This window comes from Oncorhynchus tshawytscha, linkage group LG09 (assembly GCF_018296145.1).
Source record: "Oncorhynchus tshawytscha isolate Ot180627B linkage group LG09, Otsh_v2.0, whole genome shotgun sequence".
NCBI classification, from domain to species: domain Eukaryota; kingdom Metazoa; phylum Chordata; class Actinopteri; order Salmoniformes; family Salmonidae; genus Oncorhynchus; species Oncorhynchus tshawytscha.
In genome coordinates this window covers 85268637-85295045 of record NC_056437.1, presented here as the reverse complement: position 1 = coordinate 85295045, position 26409 = coordinate 85268637, and the positions used below count along the sequence as shown (strand labels likewise).

Sequence of the window (26409 nt, the reverse complement as noted above, 5' to 3'; positions counted from 1 at the left end):
GCGCTACCAGGAGCAAGAAATCGACAGAGGAACAGCGCGCCCCCGAGAAAAGCACGGAGTCGTTTTAGTTACTGTAGGCTTTACCCAAATGGAACACAAATTAGTTATTATGATGCACCTTTGCCCATGACCAACCACGGCATTCAGAATATTGAATCATAAGCCTACAAAGCATTGGGAATGTACACCTTTTTCTCGTTTTGTAAGAAGCGTTCTATAGGGGTTCCGGTGACGGATTGTTTTTTCTGTCAGGAAATTGGTTGCATTAAAAATACATTTTACTTTATGACGGTGAGCATCAGGACCTGAATTTATGGAATATCTTTCGCTCAAGTCTTCTGAACAGTTGGTGCATGTTTATCACTTCTATTGCACAAAGAAAGCACAGTTTCTTCCACTTTTGTTGAGTTCTTCCACTGCTTATCGGGCATCGCGGAGATGGTAAAAGTTCAGTTATGCGCACAATATATTTTCTCGATAAAACCATCCAATCATAACTTGTTATCGATGCAAATGTATTAATTGTGTGTGGTCAACTATGTGTTGCATCCGTCTCCTATAATTTGACACCATTATTCCGAAAATAATAGCCTGCTTTCGTAGTTGAATCTTCATCTCCCATCTCCACCATGTTGTGTGTTGAATTACATTTTTTTCCACCTGATTTCTTTGTTATAAAACGTCTGGCGCCTGTTTGCAGTTTATGGATTAATAATAATTATTCTGTATAGAGATGGAACAATACAGTTAGGAGAGAAAAAAGGCATAGAACAAAAAGGAAAAAACTGCAAATTTAGCAGGAAAAGAGGCCATCAAAATCACGGAAATCGCTTCGTCCTTTTCCTTTGGTGTACTGTTACACTGTTGCAAATGGATTTCATAAAGGCAACACGGTTATTGTTACATCTTTTGTGTTAGTTCACCCGTTCCATGCTGACAAAATGTCACTGGGAAATATTGATTATTGAATTGAGAGAATTATGATGGCCTATGTTCGTTTTTTCTATTCTAGTGTGTAAATTGGGCTTCTTGTTCCACAATGAAATGCCATCGGACGTTTTTCTTTTTTGATAAAGTTTGGAAATATGGGCAAGTTGTCGAACGTTTTTGTGGTGACGGAAGGTTGACGCTTTTCTTTTTGGTCACTTTCTGAGCGCAGTATAATGTAACGGATTTTGGACTATATTTCTGTTAAATTAATTTGGCTTTAGAGGAATCCAAATGTATACGCATGTACAGTGACGATCTCGATGTGACGACATTGTGTTTTCTAGGCCTACTGCTCATTAGAATTTATATTTACTGGCTAGTGCGTAACAAACTTTCGTGGACCAGCGCGCGCACTAGTGCCCCCGCACCTGGGGGCAACCCCACCATGGCGCCCTCATCCCTCTGTATCTTGTGTGAGTGAATCAACAACAAAGACTGGGGATCAAAGCTGAGGATAATGCTCTGGAGATAACGGTTCAAACTGACGCTGCAGCATCTCTCCTGAGCGACCCAGTTAGAAGTTGAACCAGGACCCCCGCTAGAGGGAACGGCTCTCATCTTACAGACAGAGGTTAATCATCAGGGCAACAGCACAGGTGAGAGATCATGCATATTCAACACATCACATCACAGAACAATTTCAAAAGGAATCCAACCTATAGAAACACTCACACCCTTATATGCTGAATATGGCTAAAGGTCAACACTCAATAAGCTCCACTCAAAGTGATATCATTTATTTTTTAAATCAAATTAATGAATAGTTAAGTGTCCCTAAGCCTCTTAAGGCCTGGTTGTACATCACCTGTAATTCTCATAGCCTAAGATTTCTCTCCTTCCTCCATGACATTACTTGATCAATTGGACAGTCCCCCAAGTCGAAGTGAATTACTCCCGAAAAAGGAATAATGAAAACCAGCAGACACTGTGGCCCACAAGAACTGGAGTTTAGAATGATACAGATGTAGGAACTTAATTTGAGCCAATTTGCTACAGTAGGAAAATTACCCTGCAGCAACAGAAAACGTGAATTATTATGCGGATTATAATTAAAGCTGCAATATGTAACTTTTTGGGTGGCCCAACCAAATTCACAGAGAAACTGAGTTATAGATCTGTCATTCTCATTGAAAGCAAGTCTAAGAAGCGGTAGATGTGTTCTATGTGCACTATTTCTATGCTTCCCATTCTCTTGTTTTGTTTTTGCTTCTTTTACTTTTGGTTTTGTACAAATCAAATCAAAATCAAATCAAATGTATTTATATAGCCCTTCTTACATCAGCTGATATCTCAAAGTGCTGTACAGAAACCCAGCCTAAAACCCCAAACAACAAGCAATGCAGGTGTAGAAGCACGGTGGCTTGGAAAAACTCCCTAGAAAGGCCAAAACCTAGGAAGAAACCTAGAGAGGAACCAGGCTATGAGGGGTTGCCAGTCCTCTTCTGGCTGTGCCAGGTAGAGATTATAACAGAACATGGCCAAGATGTTCAAATGTTCATAAATGACCAGCATGGTCAAATAATAATAATCACAGTAGTTGTCGAGGGTGCAGCAAGTCAGCACCTCAGGAGTAAATGCCAGTTGGCTTTTCATAGCCGATCATTAAGAGTATCTCTACCGCTCCCGCTGTCTCTAAAGAGTTGAAAACAGCAGGTCTGGGACAGGTAGCATGTCCGGTGAACAGGTCACGGTTCCATAGCCGCACACCAGCTTTAAACAGCTGAAAATACAATATTTCTGGTTATTGAAAATGTATTTCACACTGGTTTAGATGGTACAATGATTCTCTACACATTACACTGCTTGTTTTGCCACATAAACTGAAATTAGGCAAACTATTCAAATTTTAATTTCTGCATATTGCTCCTTTAATTAATGGACATTTCTGTAGTGGTTGATACATTTTTCCTTAGGGCAAAACAAGTCTGACCTTTCGAAGTGGAAATTACAAACTTTAGAAGACATTTTAAAACTGAAATACACTGCAAGTTTGCATTCCCTCCTGTGCAGGAAAATTCTCAGCAACAGAAGAGTGATCAAATTAAGATCCTACATCTGAACCAGTACAGGACAGTTCTATGCATGCAATTCTGTCCAACTAACGTTTTGTAAGGGAATTTACCTCCCTACGGAACTGAGTGGATGCATAAAGTTATGGAGAAATGACAAAGCATTGTGCAATATTATGATTCTGAACTTTCCCTTGATCTTCTGCCTCTTCTCTTTCCTCTCTGCCATTACTCCTGGAGGTGGTTGTCAATCCATAAGTGGGGCTCCAGCTAACTCTGCTGGGAGGCTGTTTTGGATCTTTATTTGTGTTTTGTTGTACAAAAAACTTGGCAGACGGTACTCTGAGTTGCACCACTAGGCCGCACTACAAACTTTTATGGCAAGTTTTTACTCAAGCCTTGCAGTGCAGCTGTGAACATAGCAGGTCACACCAACCCAGAGCACTTGAGCATGTTAAGCAAGGAGAGACGTGAGGCCAGGGACTGATCAGGGTTTTTTGGATGTAAGGCACTGAGACAGCGCAAGGGCCGTGGTTGGGAAAAACAGCCTTAGACTAAACACCTAAAAGCAGGCAGAGAGAAGGGGAGGGAGGAAAAGCCATGTAAATCCGGTGAGTCCTGGAAATGCCATGCAAGTAAAATAAAGGGGGCACAGCTGCCTGGGCTGGCAGTGTGCGGCCACTCTCCTCGCTGAATTCCCCACATTCCTCTGTGAAGGTAATTAAAATCAGGAGAGCGGGGGAGCAGAACGACGGACCTAAGAGGCCAGTCAATGTATAACAGAGATAGATAAGATGTTTGGTTGGTGTGTCCTGAAGGTATCTGCGACCCTGGGATTTCTCTCCATGTTTTTATAGGAGGAGGGAGGGCCAATGGTACAGGCCTTTGGTTTGGGGGTACAAAGGGTAGACACATTTAGTGTGTCTCTTGGGTGAGGAGAATGTGAGTGTGGCGAGGGGGCCAGACAGACATACCTGGCATTCCAGTTAGTGATTATTACCCAGGATTCCAAAGGGCCACTGAAGCGCTTCAGGTGCTGCTGCTGTTGCCCGTTTATACTTCCACCCCTCTTCATCATACCACTCTACCTCCTCAGCCACTCACCTCCCATCTTCATCCTCCTCTCTTTCCTGTTGTTTATAAGGCAGGGGCAGGGTTGACATTTGGCACATGTGCAGTAGTGTATTTTTTACAAGAATGCTCAATCAGCAGCACACCTGTTTCATTCCATTTCAATGTCAGTCCTCATAGAATTCTAATAATAATACAATTCATTCGGTTAATATATTTCACTCACCTTAGAGTCCAATGTGTTTCTCTGAATTTATATATGAACTTAGAGTTGAGTTACAGTGTGCTAACCCCCCTGGGAAAAGTGGCCAGGCATGCTGAGGTCATTGGGAGGTGACTGGTGATATCTGCTGTGTTGACCTAGTGCCTTCTGGATTGGGTTCCTCTCCTGACCGGCTCTATTTGGATCAATAATAGAACGATATTGATCAGAGAAGATTGAGGGGCTGACCTTATAAAAAAAGGAACAGCAGTGCCTTGGGCAACACTTTACCTTACATAGGCAGTATTCTCTGATGATGAATCTAGTACGTGTAATAAAACAAAGTAACAAAACTATAAAGTAATAACTAGCATAGCTAAATATATTGGCGAGTCCTCAGTATCTTTTTGTACTTACTAAGTTGATACAGTGTAATAAGACCAATGCTATTGTGCTGATTGTTACTGTAGTGTAAGGCCCTTATATGTGTCTGGTCCACTTTAGGTAAAGAGAATACTAAAATACCCTTTCACTTACCAAAGAAAGCACACATTTTCTAAGCACACTAATCTCTGCTGAATTCTAGTCTTATAGTTGTGTCAGTGTTTTTTCGAATTCCAGGGTTTCTTTGTCATAGATATGGCAACCTACTCCGCTAAAGGACATACAAGAGTGTCTAATGCTGTTGTCTTCTTGGATACACTATACACCTTAATACTCTACCTTGTCGGGGGGTAATGGTAAATCAGGGAAAAATGTATACCTGGCACAACTCTGTCATCGTTTTTAAGAGAATATTGCCCTCTTAACATTAACAGTGGAGTTATGACGTGGTTGAGTGACTGTTTTATGGCTCATGCAGTCGGAGAAGTTTAAAGCTGTCAGAATATTCACAGTAAAACTTTTTCATGTGCTTCGTGCCAAATCTGTCAGTGCCAGTGGAGCTCAAGTTTCAGAGCTTTACAACTCTCACTTTTCTCATGTGCAAAGTTTCTCTCTGTCACTCACACACACACACACACACACACACACACACACACACACACACACACACACACACACACACACACACACACACACACACACACACACACACACACACACACACACACAACTCCAGTGCTTTTTAAATTGCAGTTTCCTGATCGGCCAGGCCTTGTCCCAGAAAAGTAAATTAAGTTTATGTTCCATGCTTTCCTTGAGAAATGGATGGTACTTCAGAAACGACATTTTCTTATATTCATTCTCCATGCATCTTTAAATACAATCCATTTAGTATGTTTATATCAGAGATAAACAGAATGTTTTTTAAGGACGGATGATGTCGTACACTTCACACTAAAAGATAATCTATTGCCAGTGCTACAAAATACGTTGAACATAAAGATGATGAATATGATGATGACTTGTGAATTTGATGACAACTGCAGCTTAGGTTCTGAAATATATTCCCCATGTTAACATATTGGTGGATTCCATGCAGGATGTTGATGGGTGGCACTGCAGAGTGAGGAGTCTGAAGATCTGAAGATCTCTGAAGGTGGTTGGCTTAGACAGTGCTCACACACACATCGCCAAAATGAGTGAGTTCCTTGTGTTGATTATGATGATGTTGGAACACACTTGAAACCCTCACAATATTGTTACACATGTCATAAATGTACACTCGGATGAACACACACACACACACACACACTATTCCCCAGCCCCGGGCCTGTGTGAGTTGAGCTGAGCTGATTTTCCAGACGCTGGCCGGGCCGGCAGGTGAAGGATTGATTTTCAGTGTTATGGAGATGGGGCTCTGGTTCTCTCTCCTGCCCTACTGCTGTGTGATGTCTGTCCAAACTACACTAGGGGAATATTTCCCTTCGTGAGCTAACACATCCAATGCAGAGATCACTCAGAGATCAAACATGGGAATAGAAATATCAAAACACTGCAGTCTGTCCTCTCACTGGCTCCATTACCCTGTCGCTAGCCAAACACTCTCAATGTGGGTTTATATAAAAACACACATTTTCCGTGTACACATCTAGAAGCGGGATTTATATGGCTATATGTGCACGTGCACACACAAACACACAATTACACTTCAATTTGATCTCATGGTAAATGTGTGTTTCCACCAAACGTTCTCCCCTACAGATGAGCGTCAGGCTCTCCACTCCATAATGAAGGACCTAGTGGCCCTCCAGATGACGAGGCGCCAGCCTGGGCCCTCTTATGACACAGGGAAACCCAAGACTCTGCCCAACCCTGCCCCTGCCCCTGCTAAGAGACAGGTAAACCATCTACCACCCCACTCAGTCAACAACACACACTCTCCTCAGACAGGCATGTCATCATCATCTCCACACGACACATTGTTTCCCTTCATGACCCCATCATGACCCTGTAACCTCCCATGAACCCTCTTGACCGGGCTTCTTCTTTACTCCCTCAGGACGATGTCAGAATAAAGTTTGAGTTCAGTGGAGAGAGGAGGTGAGTGGGTTTTCTTGTTTTTGGATGTGTGTCTTTGTGTGTGTGTGTGTGTGTGTGTGTGTGTGTGTGTGTGTGTGTGTGTGTGTGTGTGTGTGTGTGTGTGTGTGCTTGTTTTATCACGTCTTTGTCTATGAGAAGAGCATGGTCAGCTCAAATGCACTCCAGATCTCCAGTCAGAATGGTATGTGAAGCGGAGAATGGAAAGGGAAAGGACTGTGGTTTATCTGTGGCAGCCAGCAGAAACCACAGCTATGTTAGGTGTGCTTAGAGGAATCTGCACACACTGGAAACGGAATATGTTTGTAAAAGTGTGTGTGCACACTTGTGTTGCAGATCTAAAGAGGATATAGTTTCTAGACCGAAACACTTTTTATCCTTCTGTCTGTTTGTCTGTCCATCTTACCCACTGTTTGTCTGTCCATCTTACCCACTGTTTGTCTGTCCATTGTACCCACTGTTTGTCTGTCCATCTTACCCACTGTTTGTTTGTCCATCTTACCCACTGTTTGTCTGTCCATCGTACCCACTGTTTGTCTGTCCATCTTACCCACTGTTTGTCTGTCCATCTACCCACTGTTTGTCTGTCCATCTTACCCACTGTTTGTCTGTCCATTTACCCACTGTTTGTCTGTCCATCTTACCCACTGTTTGTCTGTCCATCTACCCACTGTTTGTCTGTCCATCTTACCCACTGTTTGTCTGTCCATCTACCCACTGTTTGTCTGTCCATCTACCCACTGTTTGTCTGTCCATCTTACCCACTGTTTGTCTGTCCATCTACCCACTGTTTGTCTGTCCATCTTACCCACTGTTTGTCTGTCCATCTACCCACTGTTTGTCTGTCCATCTTACCCACTGTTTGTCTGTCCATCTACCCACTGTTTGTCTGTCCATCTTACCCACTGTTTGTCTGTCCATCGTACCCACTGTTTGTCTGTCCATCTACCCACTGTTTGTCTGTCCATCTTACCCACTGTTTGTCTGTCCATGTACCCACTGTTTGTCTGTCCATCTTACCCACTGTTTGTCTGTCCATCTTACCCACTGTTTGTCTGTCCATGTACCCACTGTTTGTCTGTCCATCTTACCCACTGTTTGTCTGTCCATCTACCCACTGTTTGTCTGTCCATCTTACCCACTGTTTGTCTGTCCATGTACCCACTGTTTGTCTGTCCATCTTACCCACTGTTTGTCTGTCCATCTACCCACTGTTTGTCTGTCCATCTTACCCACTGTTTGTCTGTCCATCTTACCCACTGTTTGTCTGTCCATCGTACCCACTGTTTGTCTGTCCATCTACCCACTGTTTGTCTGTCCATCTTACCCACTGTTTGTCTGTCCATGTACCCACTGTTTGTCTGTCCATCTTACCCACTGTTTGTCTGTCCATCTTACCCACTGTTTGTCTGTCCATCTTACCCACTGTTTGTCTGTCCATCTTACCCACTGTTTGTCTGTCCATCTTACCCACTGTTTGTCTGTCCATCTTACCCACTGTTTGTCTGTCCATCTGTTTGTCTGTCCATCTTACCCACTGTTTGTCTGTCCATCTTACCCACTGTTTGTCTGTCCATGTACCCACTGTTTGTCTGTCCATCTACCCACTGTTTGTCTGTCCATCTACCCACTGTTTGTCTACGTCTTTTTTATTTGTGTAGGATACTGATGTTTGGGAGGCCTGTGCAGTTTGAAGAAATCCAGCAGAAGGTCAAGACTGTCTTTGGCCAACAGCTAGACTTGCACTACATGAACAATGAGGTACCGCTAACACTCTCTCAGACAAACACCAACACAATGCATACACACACAAACACTGGCCCTCACAGCAACCCACTTGATGTAGGTAACTTTTACGGACAGTTTCCTGGACATTTAGTCCTAAGTACTAAGATGCATGTTTAATGGAGATCCTCCCTTAGTGTCTCTGTGTTTTGGTTGAGTCATCTCTGTGTGCTGTGTGTCCAGCTGTCCATCCCTCTGCGTGGTCAGGACGACCTGGACAAGGCCATTGACCTGCTGGACCGCAGCTCCAAGATTAAGAGCATCAAGATCTTGCTGCTGACGCAGGAGCAGTGCAATGTACTACACACACACACACACACACACACACACACACACAAAAAATACACAGACGTACAGAAATAAACACACATATTAATCAATAAGATGTTATTAAAATCATATGTAATGGGGTAGTGTGTACAGTCTATATGTGGACACTGACCACACCCCTCTCATCCCACCCCTAGGCCTCCCCATCCCCCACTCCCTCTCCCTCCTCCCACCACACGGTGAGTAAGCAGGTGAGGATCAAAGCCTCCCAGTCCACGGGTGATGTCAGCACGGTGTACCAGACCTCCGAGCCCAGGGGGCGCCACCTCTCCACCAGTGAGTATGAACAAGCAGATTCAACTCATAGCTGCTTCCTCTATTATTCTGCCTTTGCTTTCAACATCCTCTTTCTCCATTTCTCTCGCTTTGTTTTACAATAGAAAGGTAAGTGGTATCTCTCAATATGGAGAGACAGTAATGTTGTATATTGTCTGGTTTGGTGTTTGTCATGTCTTGCTCTCTTAACTCATTTATTTTGCTAGCTTTCTCTTTGTCGCTCTCTCTATCCCCCCACTCTCTCTCATTTCCACCCCCCTTCTCTCTAGCTGCTGTTATTTCTCTGGCTTCCCCTCTTTGCAGTAGGTCCTCTTCCTCTTCCTGTCAACCATCACTGGCTGCTTTACAATGGCCTGCTGGCCACAAGCCAATCAGATTTAGAGACACTATTAGCATGGCTGGCCAATGTCCTGGTTTTAGAAACACTGGCTTTTTTGGGAGAGAGTTGAAATTAGTGCTGCGTGAGGGAAACTGTACAAATCCTAAATTCTCTGCAGATCCACCACCTAAGGCAGAGTTACATTTCAAACAATCACATTATTAATCATTTAGATATTTTTCCCCCTCATTTCATTCTTTGGTTAGAGAGAAAGAGAGAGATCATATCTGTTATCAGTGTTAGGGACGTATCTTCTTTTCTCTCACATAATCCATTGTTTAACTTTTTTTGTGTATCTATTTTTTTCATTTAGCAGATGCTCTTATCCAAAGCAATTAGGATTAAGTTCCTTGCTCAAGGGCACATTGACAGAGTTTTCACCTAGTCTGATCAGGGATTCGAACGCACGACCTTTCGGTTACTGGCCCAAACACGTTTAACCACTAGGCTACCTGTCATTGATCTTGGTACACCAGAATCCCATTACCTCATGTATTGATTTCCATTGGTTTAGAACAGTGTCATATGGCCAAGTCACAGTCCTATTTCTTATCCTCCTCCTCCTCCTCCTCCTCTCTCCCGTCCCAGGTTCTCAGAACACAGGCCGTAGCTCCCCCCCTCCAGGCTATGTCCCTGAGCGGCAGCAGAGGATCGCCCGCCAGGGCTCCTACACCAGCATCAACAGTGAGGGAGAGTTCATCCCAGAGAGCGACCAGTGTGTGAGTCATTGCACTGTACACAAACAAGTGCGTGAACACACACAAACACACAAACACACACACACACACACCGTAGGGCTAATACTGTGTCTCCTCTCCCTAGGTGCTGGACCCCTGGAGCAGTGCAGAGAACTCTGTCTCAGGAAGCTGCCAGTCGCTGGACAGTAGCTCAGACAGGTGAGTGCAGGACTCTACCCCACATTCTACCCCGGGGTGAAAGTAAGCCAATACGGTCTGGCACGGCATCCCGGCAAAATAAATAGTGGGGGTACTCCGTACTGGTAAAACATGAGCCTATCACTATTAACACAAAATGGCAAGAAAACTATAGGCTATTATGGCATTATTTAACATGTCCTAATGTCAGCTACATGAAAAATGAGTGAATTGACTTTAAACCGGGTGGTATACGCCCCAAATTGTGTTGTGGTTCGAGGAGAACACTTACATGCCTTGGAGATGAGAGGCCGGAGAACGAAACACGGTGGACAAGGTGGAGATGAGTGGCCAAGACCGAGGCACGCGACCAACAGTGGATGCATCAATTCAGGCTACAAGTTTAGGCCTAATGACAATGTCATTAGAATACATGTGGGTGTTTTGTAACAGATGTCTCTTTCCATTCATCAGTGCACTGTTGGGATTTGGATGCTGTAATTATTTTGTGAGTGGATGAACTTTACTGTTAGTCTACAGGACTGCTTTTTAAAGTGATTATTTGTTTGACAATCAGATGAAAACATGACTGGTTGTGTTTATACCACATTAAAAGGCATAGGCGGTGTGTCCATAAGGCTGGGGGAAGCTTTCACTGAAGTAAATTTGAATTAAATTGCCAAAATTATATAGCTCCTGTCTGTACAGAAAGAAAGAAATTCATAAAAATAGGCTACTACACCAGAAAGCATGATTTGGCCACAGAGGATCATTAGCTTCTTTTTGTTTTGTATAGCCTACAGTTGGAAGGGCCCGAAATTTGGGCAGCATGTGGCAAATGCCACATTTGAGTTGCAACTGTCAGTGAAAAGCAGAGAGACCCAGGCAGACGATATTAAAAAAATGTTTTTGTTGAAAAACAAATGGCTATATCTGTGAAGAGATTGAGCAAACAGTAGCCTATCTTTTTTTTAGCTAGGCAGGTCAGTTAATTTAGAGTGTTTTCTATCCTAATCTGCCAATTATATGCATATTCTAGCTTCTGGGCCTGAGAAATAGGCAGTTTCATTTGGGTACGTTTTTCATCCAAACACTGCCCCCTCGTCTCAAGAGGTTAAGAACCAGTTCCTATTTACAATGACAGCCTATGGACAGTGGGTTAACTGCCTTGTTCAGGGGCCGAACAACAGATTATTACTTTGTCAGCTCGGGGATTCAATCCACCATTCTTTCAGTTGCTGGCCCAACGCTCTAACCACTAGGCTACCTGCTGCTCTTATTGGCACCAGTGGAGAACATCGTCCATATCCCTGGTCAGTCTGCATATTCACTTTATCATTGGGTCAGTGACACTTTTGTTTGTTTTTGGACAACAATTTCCTCCTCCAGGTTAGATGTACTATATTGTATTTTATGTTTCCCCTTTTCGTAGGCCCATTATATGGATCAGACAACGTTGTTTTAATTGATCAGGTTGTCAGTTTCAGCAGAGTATGCTACCCTGTAATTTTTGTTGTATAAAAAAATATTCTGCTAATGTCACCAGTCATAAAAAGTGTAGTAGAATTGCATGAAAGGCCAACATTTTCCTGTGCTTGGAAAGGAGAAGAAGTGTATCTGATATAGCCTAGAGTCTACTCTATCCATTACACACTGCATTCAAGTATTTTTTATGAACATTTATTTTTATATTATTTAGCTTAAATTATGAGTATCCAATCTAATCATCACATTAGGAATAGTAGGCTATCTTTAATAAGTCTGCAAATGTGAGGATGGATGGAATGCTTTATTATAAAGGTACATTTTTATGGTGAAAATTAGCTTCCCCAAACTTGAAACCCATGTGCTGCCTATGTTAACAGATCTAACATGGTCCTCCCGAGTGGCGCAGTGGTCTAAGGCACTGCATCGCAGAGCTTGAGGTGTCACAGACCCGGGTTTGATCCCAGGCTGTGTCACAGCTGGCAGTGACTGGGAGACCCATGAGGTGGTGCACAAATGGCCCTTCGTCGTCTGGGTTAGCAGAGGGTTTGGCCAGCCAGTATTTCCTTGTCCCATTGCATTCTAGTGACTCCTTGTGGCAGGTCGAGTGCCTTCAAGCTGACTTTGGGCCCCTGAAAGCTGACTTTGGTTGCCAGCTGGACAGTGTTTCCTCTTCCGGGTTAAGCGAGCACTGTGTCAAGAAGCAGTGTGGTTAGGCAGGGTCTTGTTTCGACCTTCGCCTTTTCCGAGTTCGTCGGGCAGTTGTAGCGATGGGACAAGACTGTAACTACCAATTGGGGATAATTATTTAAAAAACAAAAACAGGTATAACATGTTAAAAGTGATATGACAAATCTTTACTTTGCCCACAGAGATCATATTTGAAATTAATAAGGATTCTATATGTAATTATATAATTACACCTATAAAAAACAAGTGTGTGCGCGATCCCGTAAGAAATGGAATCTACTTTTACCCCTGATTCTACCTCACACATACACAATACTTGTACACAATACTTGACTTTGGTTATAAAGACAGTGTATGTATTTTGAGGAAGTGATCAGCACCTCTCACTCTCTCTTTATTTGTCCTTCCTCCCAGCCCCTCCCTGAGGAAGTCACGCATGCACCGAGCCAAGAGCTACCCTGATAACCGGCAGCAGGAGAACGTCTCAGGTGGGTGCCAGGAGGAATCCTGATATCACTACATAAGATATAGATCCTCACTGTCACGGAAAACTGTAATTTATACAGTAATTTGAGGTATTATCAACAGTAAAAAACATTGGAAGTTTTACTGTAGCATACTGTAAATTATGGAGAAATTGCTGTATTTCAAATGGTACTGTAATTCCACCTCACGAATACAGTACTGCACTGTATCTTTAGAGCGCCAAAAACCTTATGACCACTGGTGGGTGCATGGTATTGTTGTCTCGGGCTTATTACTATATTTTGAGGTGTGCCTTGTAAGAGGCTATATTTGTTGCACCCGTGAGTGAGAATGCTGTACCAATTTTACTCTTATGTGGTTAAAGTGGCCCATCAATAAAAAATGTATTAGGGCAGATTGGAGTGGCAGCAAATGGTTGAGCATTTTGCCATGTCCTTTTGGTCTGTTTTGACCTGAAGTCGCGGCCAGTTTGGAAGCCTTTGTTAAGGCCTCTAGAAGTTCAAGTGATATAAAGCACCAAATATGAATTAATGTGCTGTAATGTGTAAACACTTAGCAGCCAACCTGCTTGCACCAATCCCATGTAATTACAGTAAAATACAGTCATCCACATATTCATTCATTCATTCCGATTACGGTAGTATTTAGTTTTTTACAGTATAATACAGTCAGTTTTATGATATTTTACTTTGTGTCATTACACAGTACTTGCTTTGATACCGTATTCATATTACATCAGGTGTACGGTAATATGAAATACAGAATTTTACTTGTATCCGAGCTTCCTGTAAGCTACTGTCAAATTCACGGTAACCCCTTTACAGTGCTGGCGAGAGAGCCGCTCTCAAGCCCCTTAGCAACAGGCCGAAACCACAATTCAGCTCCTAGCAACAATGCAACAATGTAGTTGCAGAGCCTCACGTGAAAAGAGAGCCAGCAGAGCCTCACGTGAAAAGAGAGCCAGCAGAGCCTCACGTGAAAAGAGAGCCAGCAGAGCCTCACGTGAAAAGAGAGCCAGCAGAGCCTCACGTGAAAAGAGAGCCAGCAGAGCCTCACGTGAAAAGAGAGCCAGCAGAGCCTGACGTGAAAAGAGAGCCAGCAGAGCCTGACGTGAAAAGAGAGCCAGCAGAGCCTCACGTGAAAAGAGAGCCAGCAGAGCCTCACGTGAAAAGAGAGCCAGCAGAGCCTCACGTGAAAAGAGAGCCAGCAGAGCCTCACGTGAAAAGAGAGCCAGCAGAGCCTGACGTGAAAAGAGAGCCAGCAGAGCCTGACGTGAAAAGAGAGCCAGCAGAGCCTCACGTGAAAAGAGAGCCAGCAGAGCCTCACGTGAAAAGAGAGCCAGCAGAGCCTCACGTGAAAAGAGAGCCAGCAGAGCCTCACGTGAATGCTGTATGACTGAGCTGAGTCTGAATCCTGTTGTAGTCTAACCTTCACCCTCTCGCTCGCTCTCTTTACTCCTTCCTCCCTCTCAGACCGGGAGAACCATGTGTATGATAAGGTGGTGGGGAAGGGAGGGACATACCCCCGCAGGTACCATGTCTCCCTGCATCACAAGGACCATAGTGAAGGTAGGGGCACTGTTCACTGTTCCTCTCACCAAACCACTTTGAGCCATATTACTTTGTATTTGACCTTTTCTCTTGGTTTCTTGGTTCTTCTCTCATCACTCCTTCACCCTCAACTCTCCTCTCATCCCCCCAGGTCGGAGAACGTTCCCGCGGATCCGTCGCCCCCAGGGTAACCTGTTCACCCTGGTGCCCTCACGGCGCTCCCTCAACGGCAGCGAGGAGAGTCTGGGCAGCTGGCAGCTAGTGGACAAGCAGGGCAGGCTCCGCCCACAGGAGCGCCCTGTCGCACACAAGTGTGAGTCCCGACCCTACCTCTTCATCTTATATTTACATATATTACACATATTTCACATGTATTTTATAGTTATTAGAGATTTCATACTAATAAATCTATTTTTGTATCCTACACATTTTAAATAAGGGAGTTAGTTTGTATGATGAATGCAGTGTGTTTTGAGAGTATGGTGTCATGTTTACTATATGGAGAGGATGATATGTATGGTGTATGCCCCTCCCTCCACAGCCCCCAGTGCTCCAATGACGTGGAGGCGGGGCAAGCTGCTGGGTCAGGGGGCGTTTGGGAGGGTTTACCTGTGTTACGATGTGGACACGGGACGGGAGCTGGCCGCCAAGCAGGTGGTGTTTGACCCGGACAGTCCTGACACCAGCAAGGTGAGACAGCAGGGGGTGCCGGAACAGTATGCTACTACACAGATTGTTTTCTGCTTTTATATCAAAGTCTACTGTTCACAACCAGGCTACTGTAATGTATTTATGCCAAGATGACTCAGACTCCCCAGCCTGAAGGAGAACTCTGTATGACTTGAGTTCCCGTGTATTGTTAAAGATTGGTGCAGAGGCTTAGCCTGGAGCACCTTTAGCCTGGAGCAATGCCAAGAATGAGGTAATGTGTTCAGCAAGCTACTTTACTCTTAAGAGGCGATTATGGAGGAATGCAGTATGGTGCTGTGACTGAGTTTTACTAGCTAATTTTTGGTCAACTGTCAAAAACAAAAGGTGCTATTCAACTATCTGTGGTCAGGAATCAGATAAACTCATGCTCTGAATCACTAACGCAGTCAAATCCTGACAGTGCTCATCTCTGTCTCTGAGAGCAATGAACTTTGAGGAGATTCAAGGGACTTTCTTTCCTTTCTCTCTCCCCACTCTTTAATGTCTTTTCCTGTCTGCCACAGAGAAAACATGCACTGTCACTTCCTGTATCTGAGTGGAGTATTTGCAGGGGGTTGAGGAGGGGGAGAGTAGCAGAGCCAGCTTTGCCTTGGCCTCTAATCACCCCTTAAACTCCCCTCTTCTCTCCCTCCCTCTGTCAATTCAATTCAATTCAATGGCTTTATTGGCATGGGAAACATGTGTTAACATTGCGAAAGCAAGTGAGGTAGATAAAGTGAATATATAAAGTGAAATAAACAAAAATTAACAGTAAACATTACACATACAGAAGTTTCAAAACAATGACATTACAAGTGTCATATTATATATACAGTGTTTTAACAATGTACAAATGGTTAAAGGACACAAGATAAAATAAATAAGCATAAATATGGGTTGTATTTACAACGGTGTGTGTTCTTCACTGGTTGCCCTTTTCTCATGGCAACAGGTCACAAATCTTGCTGCTGTGATGGCACACTGGAATTTCACCCAGTAGATATGGGAGTTTATCAAAATTGGATTTGTTTTCGAATTCTTTGTGGATCTGTGTAATCTGAGGGAAATATGTCTCTAATCTGGTCATCCATTGGGCAGGAGGTTAGGAAGTGCAGCTCAGTTTCCACCTCATTTTGTGGGCAGTGAGCACATAGCCTGTCTTCTCTTGAGAGCCATGTCTGCCTACGGCAGCCTTTCTCAATAGCAAGGCTATGCTCACTGAGTCTGTACATAGTCAAAGCTTTCCTTAATTTTGGGTCAGTCACAGTGGTCAGGTATTCTGCCACTGTGTACTCTGTGTAGGGCCAAATAGCATTCTAGTTTGCTCTGTTTTTTTGTTAATTCTTTCCAATGTGTCAAGTAATTATCTTTTTGTTTTCTCATGATTTGGTTGGGTCCAATTGTGCTGCTGTCCTGGGGCTCTGTAGGGTGTGTTTGTGAACAGAGCCCCAGGACCAGCTTGCTTAGGGGACTCTTCTCCAGTGTTACGAATCCCTTTTAGCCCGACAGTCTAGGGGGGATGGTAATGAGACCCGTAACATTACTCATGCAAATTATAATTGTGACAAAGTAAAAGTGTGAACGAAATAACCACGACAACTGAAATTATACCGTCAAACTCAGGGTTTATTGTAAAACACACGGTAATGGGGGGGAGCAGGAAAAGGGGCTGAGCTGGACCCAAGGAAAGAAACAATAAGCATCCAAAACACCCCTAAGCTAGACTAGCCTAATTTAACAGCTAACTAACTAACCAAACATACAGTGGGTGGTCCGCCCAGTTCTAACTAGTGTTTTTAACAAAGTCTACCGACGGGTAGTGTATGCCCATGGGCGACTTGTCTTGGTTTCCCCTTTTCCCACCAGCAAACAAACACCATAACCAAAAACAATACTCACAGGAGATGACAAAGTGATTTGGAGGTGCTCAAACAAAAGAGAGGTTAAGACACAAAGAGAGCGTGAAACACAGAGATCTACATACATGGCATTTACAGAGAGATTGAGCTCTAGAGCAAACAACTGATGGGGTTTTTAAACCAAGGGAAAGGAACTGTGATAGGGTAGGAAACAGGAGGTGTGTCTTCTGATTGATGATTGATTGTTGACTGATTGGGGAGTGATGATTTTCACCTGTGAGGGGAGAAGGAGAGAAGAGAAACACACACAGGATACACACACAGGATACTTGTATCCGTAACATCCAGGTTCATCTCTCTGTAGGTGATGGCTTTGTTGTGGAAGGTTTGGGAATCGCTTCCTTTTAGGTGGTTATAGAATTTAAAGGCTCTTTTCTGGATTTTGATAATTAGTGGGTATCGGCCTAATTCTGCTCTGCATGCATTATTTGGTGTTCTACGTTGTACACGGAGGATATTTTTGCAGAATTCTGCGTGCAGAGTCTCAATTTGGTGTTTGTCCCATTTTGTGAAGTCTTGGTTGGTGAGCGGACCCCAGACCTCACAACCATAAAGGGCAATGGGCTCTATGACTGATTCAAGTATTTTTAGCCAAATCCTAATTGTTATGTTGAAATTTATGTTCCTTTTGATGGCATAGAATGCCCTTCTTGCCTTGTCTCTCAGATCGTTCACAGCTTTGTGGAAGTTACCTGTGGTGCTGATGTTTAGGCCAAGGTATGTATAGTTTTTTGTGTGCTCTAGGGCAACAGTGTCTAGATGGAATTTGTATTTGTGGTCCTGGTGACTGGACCTTTTTTGGAACACCATTATTTTGGTCTTACTGAGATTTACTGTCAGGGCCCAGGTCTAACAGAATCTGTGCATAAGATCTAGGTGCTGCTGTAGGCCCTCCTTGGTTGGTGACAGAAGCACCAGATCATCAGCAAACAGCAGACATTTGACTTCGGATTCTAGTAAGGTGAGGCCGGGTGCTACAGACTTTTCTAGTGCCCGCGCCAATTCGTTGATATATATGTTGAAGAGGGTGGGGCTTAAGCTGCATCCCTGTCTAACCCCACGACCCTGTGTGAAGAAATTTGTGTGTTTTTGCCAATTTTAACCGCACACTTGTTGTTTGTGTACATGGATTTTATAATGTCGTAGGTTTTACCCCCAACACCACTTTCCATCAGTTTGTATAGCAGACCCTCATGCCAAATTGAGTCGAAGGCTTTTTTGAAATCAACAAAGCATGAGAAGACTTTGCCTTTGTTTTGGTTTGTTTGGTTGTCAATTAGGGTGTGCAGGGTGAATACATGGTCTGTTGTACGGTAATTTGGTAAAAAGCCAATTTGACATTTGCTCAGTACATTGTTTTCATTGAGGAAGTGTATGAGTCTGCTGTTAATGATAATGCAGAGGATTTTCCCAAGGTTACTGTTGACGCATATTCCACGGTAGTTATTGGGGTCAAATTTGTCTCCACTTTTGTGGATTGGGGTGATCAGTCCTTGGTTCCAAATATTGGTGAAGATGCCAGAGCTAAGTATGATGTTAAAGAGTTTTAGTATAGCCAATTGGAATTTGTTGTCTGTATATTTGATCATTTCATTGAGGATACCATCAACACCACAGGCCTTTTTGGGTTGGAGGGTTTTTATTTTGTCTTGTAACTCATTCAATGTAATTGGAGAATCCAGTGGGTTCTGGTAGTCTTTAATAGTTGATTCTAAGATCTGTATTTGATCATGTATATGTTTTTGCTCTTTATTCTTTGTTTTAGAGCCAAAAAGATTGGAGAAGTGGTTTACCCATACATCTCCATTTTGGATAGATAATTCTTCGTGTTGTTTGTTTTAGTGTTTTCCAATTTTCCCAGAAGTGGTTAGAGTCTATGGATTCTTCAATTACATTGAGCTGATTTCTGACATGCTGTTCCTTCTTTTTCCGTAGTGTATTTCTGTATTGTTTTAGTGATTCACCATAGTGAAGGCGTAGACTCAGGTTTTCTGGGTCTCTATGTTTTTGGTTGGACAGGTTTCTCAATTTCTTTCTTAGATTTTTGCGTTCTTCATCAAACCATTTGTCATTGTTGTTCATTTTCTTCGGTTTTCTATTTGAGATTTTTAGATTTGATAGGGAAGCTGAGAGGTCAAATATACTGTTGAGATTTTCTACTGCCAATTTTACACCTTCACTATTACAGTGGAACGTTTTACCCAGGAAATTGTCTAAAAGGGATTGAATTTGTTGTTGCCTAATTGTTTTTTGGTAGGTTTCCAAAAATGCATTCCTTCCATCTATAGCATTTCTTAATGTTACTCAGTATTGCTCTGTTTAAGTAGACTGTGATTTTGCTGTGGTCTGATAGGGGTGTCAGTGGGCTGACTGTGAACGCTCTGAGAGACTCTGGGTTGAGGTCAGTGATAAAGTAGTCTACAGTACTACTGCCAAGAGATGAGCTATAGGTGTACCTACCATAGGAGTCCCCTCGAAGCCTACCGTTGACTATGTACATACCCAGCGTGCGACAGAGCTGCAGGAGTTGTGACCCGTTTTTGTTGGTTATGTTGTCATAGTTGTGCCTAGGGGGGCATACTGTCTCTCTCTGTCTCTCTCTCCCTCTGTTTCTCTGTCTCTCTCTCCCTCTCTGTTTCTCTGTCTCTCTCTCCCTCTCTGTCTCTCTCTGTCTCTCTCTCCCTCTCTGTTTCTCTCCCTCTCTGTCTCTCTCTGTCTCTCTCTCCCTCTCTGTTTCTCTCTCTCTCTGTCTCTCTCTCTCTCCCTCTCTGTCTCTCTCTCTCTCCTCTCTGTCTCGCTCTCTCTCCTCTCTGTCTCGCTCTCTCTCCCTCTCTGTCGCTCTCTCTCCCCTCTCTGTCGCTCTCTCTCCCTCTCTGTCGCTCTCTCTCCCTCTCTGTCGCTCTCTCTCCCTCTCTGTCGCTCTCTCTCTCCCTCTCTGTCGCTCTCTCTCCCTCTCTGTCGCTCTCTCTCCCTCTCTGTCGCTCTCTCTCTCTCTCTGTCGCTCTCTCTCTCTCTCTGTCGCTCTCTCTGTCTCTCTGTTTCTCTCTGTCTCTGTCTCTCTGTTTCTCTCTGTCTCTCTTCTCTGTCTCTCTCTCTCTCTCTCTGTCGCTCTCTCTCCCTCTCTGTCGCTCTCTCTCCCTCTCTGTCGCTCTCTCTCCCTCTCTGTCGCTCTCTCTCCCTCTCTGTTTCTCTCTGTCTGTCTCTCTGTTTCTCTCTGTCTCTCTGTTTCTCTCTCTCTCTCTCCTCTCTGTCGCTCTCTCTCTCCCTCTCTGTCGCTCTCTCTCTCTCTCTCTGTCTCTCTGTCTCTCTCTCTCTCTCTCTCTCTCTCTCTGTCTGTTTCTCTCTCTCTCTGTCTCTCTGTTTCTCTCTGTCTCTCTGTTTCTCTCTCTCTCTGTCTCTCTGTTTCTCTCTGTCTCTCTGTTTCTCTCTCTCTCTCTGTTTCTCTCTCTCTCTGTCTCTCTGTTTCTCTCTGTCTCTCTGTTTCTCTCTCTCTCTCTCTCTCTGTTTCTCTGTTTCTCTCTCTCTGTTTCTCTCTCTCTGTTTCTCTCTCTCTGTTTCTCTCTCTCTGTTTCTCCCTCTCTGTTTCTCTCTCTGTCTCTGTCACTGGCCCCCCAGCCTGCAGCGGATGTTAATCCGTTGTTGTTGTTGTTTTTATCTATTTAGTGGGTCTTTGTGTTGTGGATACTTTGTATATATCTCCATTTCCCTCTTCCGCTCTCTCTCTCTCTGTGATGTGATCTCTGTGGCCATATTCTCTGAGGTAAACAGAGGAACTGCTTTTGAGGAACTGGACTGTTACCGCTAATGTCCTATCTGCAGAGAGAGCTGGTCGGTCTGTCTGTCTGAAATGCTTTTTCCATTTGTCCGATTTTTTTTTTAGTTGTCGTTGTATAGCTTTTGGTGGACAGATGACTCATTCATATCATGTAATGTTGAGGATTTGTTGTTCCCTGTCTGTCTCTCTGTCTCTGTCTGCCTGTCTGTCTGTCTGTCTGTCTGTCTGCCTGTCTGCCTGTCTGTAGGAGGTGAGTGCTCTGGAGTGTGAGATCCAGTTGTTAAAGAACCTCCACCACGAACGCATCGTCCAGTACTACGGCTGTCTGAGGGACCACAACGAAAAGACCCTCACCATCTTCATGGAGTACATGCCGGGGGTCAGTCTATTCTTCACACATCGGCTCAGGGCTGGAGTGTTGGGGGTTAAAGGGTATCTGTAGTGTTCTGTCCTGGACTGTGTCCCAGTCTCTCCTGGGAATAGGAGTATAAACCATGCACTTCCTTCTTGTCTTTCAGGGTTCAGTCAAAGACCAGTTGAAGGCCTACGGGGCGCTGACGGAAAACGTGACGCGGAAGTACACACGGCAGATCCTGGAGGGCATGTCCTATCTGCACAGCAACATGATCGTTCACCGTGACATCAAAGGTAGTTATGTCAACACACTGCTCAGATGGCCATTTGTAGTAAAGATAGTCAACTAAATGGCTATAGACTTCCAGACTCACAAGGACCTAAAATCTACATTTAAAATACAAGGAAGGTGGTTGGGTGAGTCTGTGTCACATGGTGTTACTCTGTCGTCTCCTTATCCAGGTGCCAACATCCTGCGGGATTCGGCGGGAAACGTGAAGCTGGGAGATTTCGGCGCCAGCAAGAGGCTGCAGACCATCTGCATGTCTGGCACGGGCATCCGCTCGGTCACTGGCACCCCCTACTGGATGAGCCCCGAGGTGATCAGTGGAGAAGGCTACGGCAGGAAGGCTGACGTCTGGTAAGGACCGGGACACATGGGGTTTGGGTAAGAAGTACATGCAGGTGATTCTGATTAGTTGTGGTGATAGGGGGAGGTGGGGGATAGATCTGGGAGTGTGTGAATGTATCTTCAGGTCAAGTGTCAGATGCTTTCCTTATAAGTAGTCTCCTTCCCTGATAGAGTGGCTGGACTGCTGGAACGTGAAGGGAGGAAAATAGCTGTTCTAAAAGGGGGAAACCATTCTTCTTCAAGGGAAAAAGTGCTATATATAAAATAGTAAAAGTGCTATATTTAAAAGAGAAGGACGGCCTCACTCCCACGTACAGGGCCCTGAAATGGGTCGGGCCCACCTGCTGCCCAGGAATTCCCCTGTGCAATCTGATTGTGTAGTATCCCATCAGGCGAGGGATGTGATTGGCAGAGAGCCAGTCAACCAGCCAGCTTGTGACAGAGTTTGGAATGTTCCCGACTTCATTGCTCCCCTGAGGGGCCAGACCAGGCCGAAGCGTCGGTAGGGGGTAACAGGTCCAAAGGGGAGTCTGTCCCTAAACCCAACTCCCCTCACCAGCCCCCTGCTCTGTCTGACTCCAGGACAGAAATGGCCTCCCGTAGCCAGCAAAAGCACACTTTAATTGTCAACAGGGAAAAAGTTTCCACCAAAACATTCCAGTGGGGCCTGGGAAAGCAGAAGAGCAGAGGGATGGCCTTTTCCCTTCGTGCCTGTAGTGAGGAAAAGCTGCCCTTTGTTTTTTCAGTGTGTTAACACTGTTTTGTCAATTCACACAAGTCAATAAGTTATACGATTGTGTATTGCATTGAATGTCCTATTCTGATGTTTGAGTGTGAGCATGTTTCAAGTTTCTAGTTGTATTAGTCATATGTACAGGATACACATGTAGACCGTCTAACCAAATGCTGACTTGCAGGTTCCTTCTGGACAATGCAACAACAATAAGAAATAATAATAGATAAGAATACAAACATAAAGTAAATGGCTCAGTAGAATAGAATACATGTTTTAGCATAAGTATAATACAGGAAGGCACCATTTTATATTCCAATATTTACACATGTTTTGTGGAAGGGGAGATTGTGCGGCAAGTATTTAAATGTTTAAATGTGTATTTGAGCTCGTATGGGTGTTCTCTTAACCCTGTGTGTGTGTCTCCTTCCCCAGGAGCCTGGGCTGCACAGTGGTGGAGATGCTGACAGAGAAGCCTCCCTGGGCCGAATACGAGGCCATGGCAGCCATCTTTAAGATCGCCACCCAGCCCACCAAACCCCTGCTGCCCTCACACACCTCGGACCACACCCGTGACTTCATCCACCGCATCTTTGTGGAGGCCAAGCACCGGCCCAGTGCTGAGGAGCTGCTCAGACACCCCTTCTCCCAGATCCTCTGCTGAGGGGAAGTACTAGTACACTCTCTCTGTCTCAACCGCTCCTCGGGACTCAAGGCCTACAGCTGACATCTAGACTCTAGACTTGGAATTTGGAACTTGGCCTTTTCCATCCTAGAGCTCTCTCCCCAAACCAGACTCACCACCAGTCACACTCATTCCTTAACCCACAAATACACATGATCCATTATGATGGATAATAATGCCATTATTCCAAGCTGTTAACTACATTCACCTCTAACTTCTCCCACTAGGGGGAGCTATATGACTGATCGGTGTTCAGCTGTCTGCTGTGGAGAACTGGACCCACCAACTCCATACGAACTGTATCTATTCAGCTATCACCTTGGTGGTCTGTGAGAGGATCACACACACAGACACACACACACAGACACTCCAAACACATCAAATCTATTATATGTGGCTCAAGATGGGATTTGATCAAGCACCGCCACCGAATGTGCCTTTCAAATATGCCAAAGTGTCCCCTCCTAAGTTTACATTCTCTAGATGGGCTGTTAGATGAGACCCCTGAGGTAATGAACTGTTCATATGGGACTTACAGTAAGCTTGAGCAGAGCAGTGTCTGGTCTACTTAGGCCAAGACAGCAGACCCACAGCCACAGCTCAGTGCTTCAACATGGTAACTGATGAAACCAACAGATGCACCACTCAGTGTTATAGAGATGGGATGGATTTAATTTTTCACTTTCTCCTCTGATCCGTCTCTGATATTCTTTGTATTTTTGAGAAAGTGCCTCTTGATGCTCTTTTGAAGACTCACAGTCCCTGATGGAAGCCCATGCTGATCTGTCCTGTCCTCACCATACAACATGGAACCAGAGACATCAGTGTTTTTGTGTTGTCATTATGACCTTCACAGTAGACCATTGTGATGACTGTGCCTTATACTCCAACTCTCCACTGCAGCCCCTCAGTATCACAGCCCAGGGTTTTCTGAGTGTACCAAAAATGACCGATTTCATTCATGAAGGGTTTGGTTTCCAGTTTGTTTGGAGGATATGCTAACTACACAATATTACAAATGATATTGTACTTTGTGATTGAAAGAGAGATTTTATTTTAGTCTTAGACAAATACAATCCTAATGCCTTGATTTGAAAGTGAGTTGACATTAGGTTTACCAGCTTTCTATGTGTTGACAAGTGTATCCAGGAAAACGCTACTCCAAACAGTGGAACTCTGCCATTTAGGATTCATTTGAGTCAGATGCACTTTTATGTCAAATTAATGTTGTTGGTTATTGTTCGCCTTACGAAATTAACTCTTTTTTTTTTTTTAAACTTTAAATATTCCATTTCTTTCACTTTTATTTAAATCCCTATGTTCATCCATTCCTGAATTTTTATATTCAAATATATATGTATAAATATATTTTTTATATATTGACTCTAGACAATTTGAAATCTAATGAGGATGCATTTAGACCTATGAGATAAATGTTGCCGTTCGAAATGATAAATTGTTAAAGCAGCTGGTTTTGCAGAAATTACAACATTGGGGTTTATTAGTGAAACACTTTGGGTGGAAAACGACCTCTGGCTATCTTACCTGGTCTCTGCTCCAAAACAAGAAACATATCCACATTCCTAGCTCCAGTAGAATATATTATGTCTAATGGTCCATGCTTTATTAAATGGCAACACTGTTCCATTGGACCCTTCCAGTTGGACTGCCCTGTCAAACCTCTCACAGTTTCACTACTTCATTAACAAGGCCACCGCCTAGGATTTTAAGGCTGCTGAAGTTCCTCCATATTTCTCCTTGCTGGCGTGATGTGTGGGAAATAGAGGGGAAGTATGTGAAATGAGTTGTCTCACCAGAATAACCTTCTCTTCGTGTCATTCTTGCAGAGCAGAGGGGCTGAATGTGTGCGTTAGTTAGACTGAGCTGAGCAGGAAAGTGATGGAGGAGTTCTGATCAGGTAGATGCCAGAGACCGGGGTTCCACCCAACATGACGACTTTGTTTAGCTCAGGGTTCGAAAGACCGACCGGTGCCCAATGTCTGGGTCCCTCCACACTGAGCAAAGGGCTTTCTACAATGACCTTTTTTAGTTTTATTTTCCATTTATTTCCATTTATTTCAGTGTTACTGGCTCTAAAATACTTTCGTAAGTGAATCAAATGGATATCATGTGGCTGCTAGATGTTAAAGAAGGCAGCTAAGAATCAGTTCAGTATTAGAAATGGTCCTGTTATATACAAAGAGCCAAAACAAATGTTAACAGAAGAACCCTGGGGTAAGCAAATGAAACAGGAGTTAAACGTTTAGATATATACATGTAAATGTATAAATGAGTATGTTTAATGACAGGGGACTTGCAGTGCAAAGTCACTCCAGTTTATCAAATGTATTTACGTAGAAAAAGGAACAGTATGTTAAATGACATTGTTTTTCTATATCTTTGAGTGCCTAATTTCAAAAACAAATAAATGTTCTTTGTCTCTGGTCCAATATTCTGACCTGCTTACTTGTTTGTTTGTGTAATGTTTGGTGTACATTCCAGTCATGTACACCGCTCTGATGGAGGTGTGTTTGGTATTGCAGAAGATGTTTTTGGGCCAGTGGCTCTGGGAGACACTGGCTAGTCTGTCCATGTGTGTCTTCATTATCTTTGAGCAGCCAGCAGGTTGGAAAGTCAGACTGGCCCAGTCCAGTAAATAAAAGAACATCTCACTGAATAGACCTCATTGTTGGGAGAAAGAAGCAGCCCGACTGATGCTTGCTCCATCTCTTTCTCCCTCCCTTTAAGACAGAAGAGGAGGGGGAGAGAGCTCTGTTAATCTGTGTGGCCATGGGACAGAGGAAAGCTTGGACCCAACAAAGGTTCCTTTTCTTAGTTACTGTGACAAGGGGATGGATGCAGATAATACTTTATTGCTTTGTTTTCTGGTGATGCACTTTCTCTGTGTGTGTTTTAGCATGCTGCTTGTTCCATTTTCTTCCTGTGGATCTGACCCATGGCCCCTGAATACCAGGATCTGATAGCAGTTACATAACCTTCCCCTACACCTGCA

At 43.9% G+C, this 26409-nt stretch overlaps 1 protein-coding gene across 1 annotated transcript; it reads left to right on the top strand.

Annotated features, from left to right (window-relative positions):
- The first annotated feature begins 8 nt into the window (after nucleotides 1-8).
- Nucleotides 9-25848, top strand: LOC121847262 (mitogen-activated protein kinase kinase kinase 3-like). The gene is made up of 17 exons (XM_042327822.1): nucleotides 9-1586; nucleotides 5756-5855; nucleotides 6418-6554; nucleotides 6716-6756; nucleotides 8415-8514; nucleotides 8722-8835; nucleotides 9006-9144; nucleotides 10112-10242; nucleotides 10346-10419; nucleotides 12988-13061; nucleotides 14532-14627; nucleotides 14761-14922; nucleotides 15151-15299; nucleotides 21241-21372; nucleotides 21512-21641; nucleotides 21810-21987; nucleotides 23147-25848. The coding sequence occupies exons 2-17, from the start codon at nucleotides 5852-5854 to the stop codon at nucleotides 23373-23375; spliced, it is 1890 nt and encodes a 629-aa protein (XP_042183756.1). The 5' UTR covers nucleotides 9-1586; nucleotides 5756-5851; the 3' UTR covers nucleotides 23376-25848.
- The last annotated feature ends 561 nt before the right edge of the window (nucleotides 25849-26409 follow it).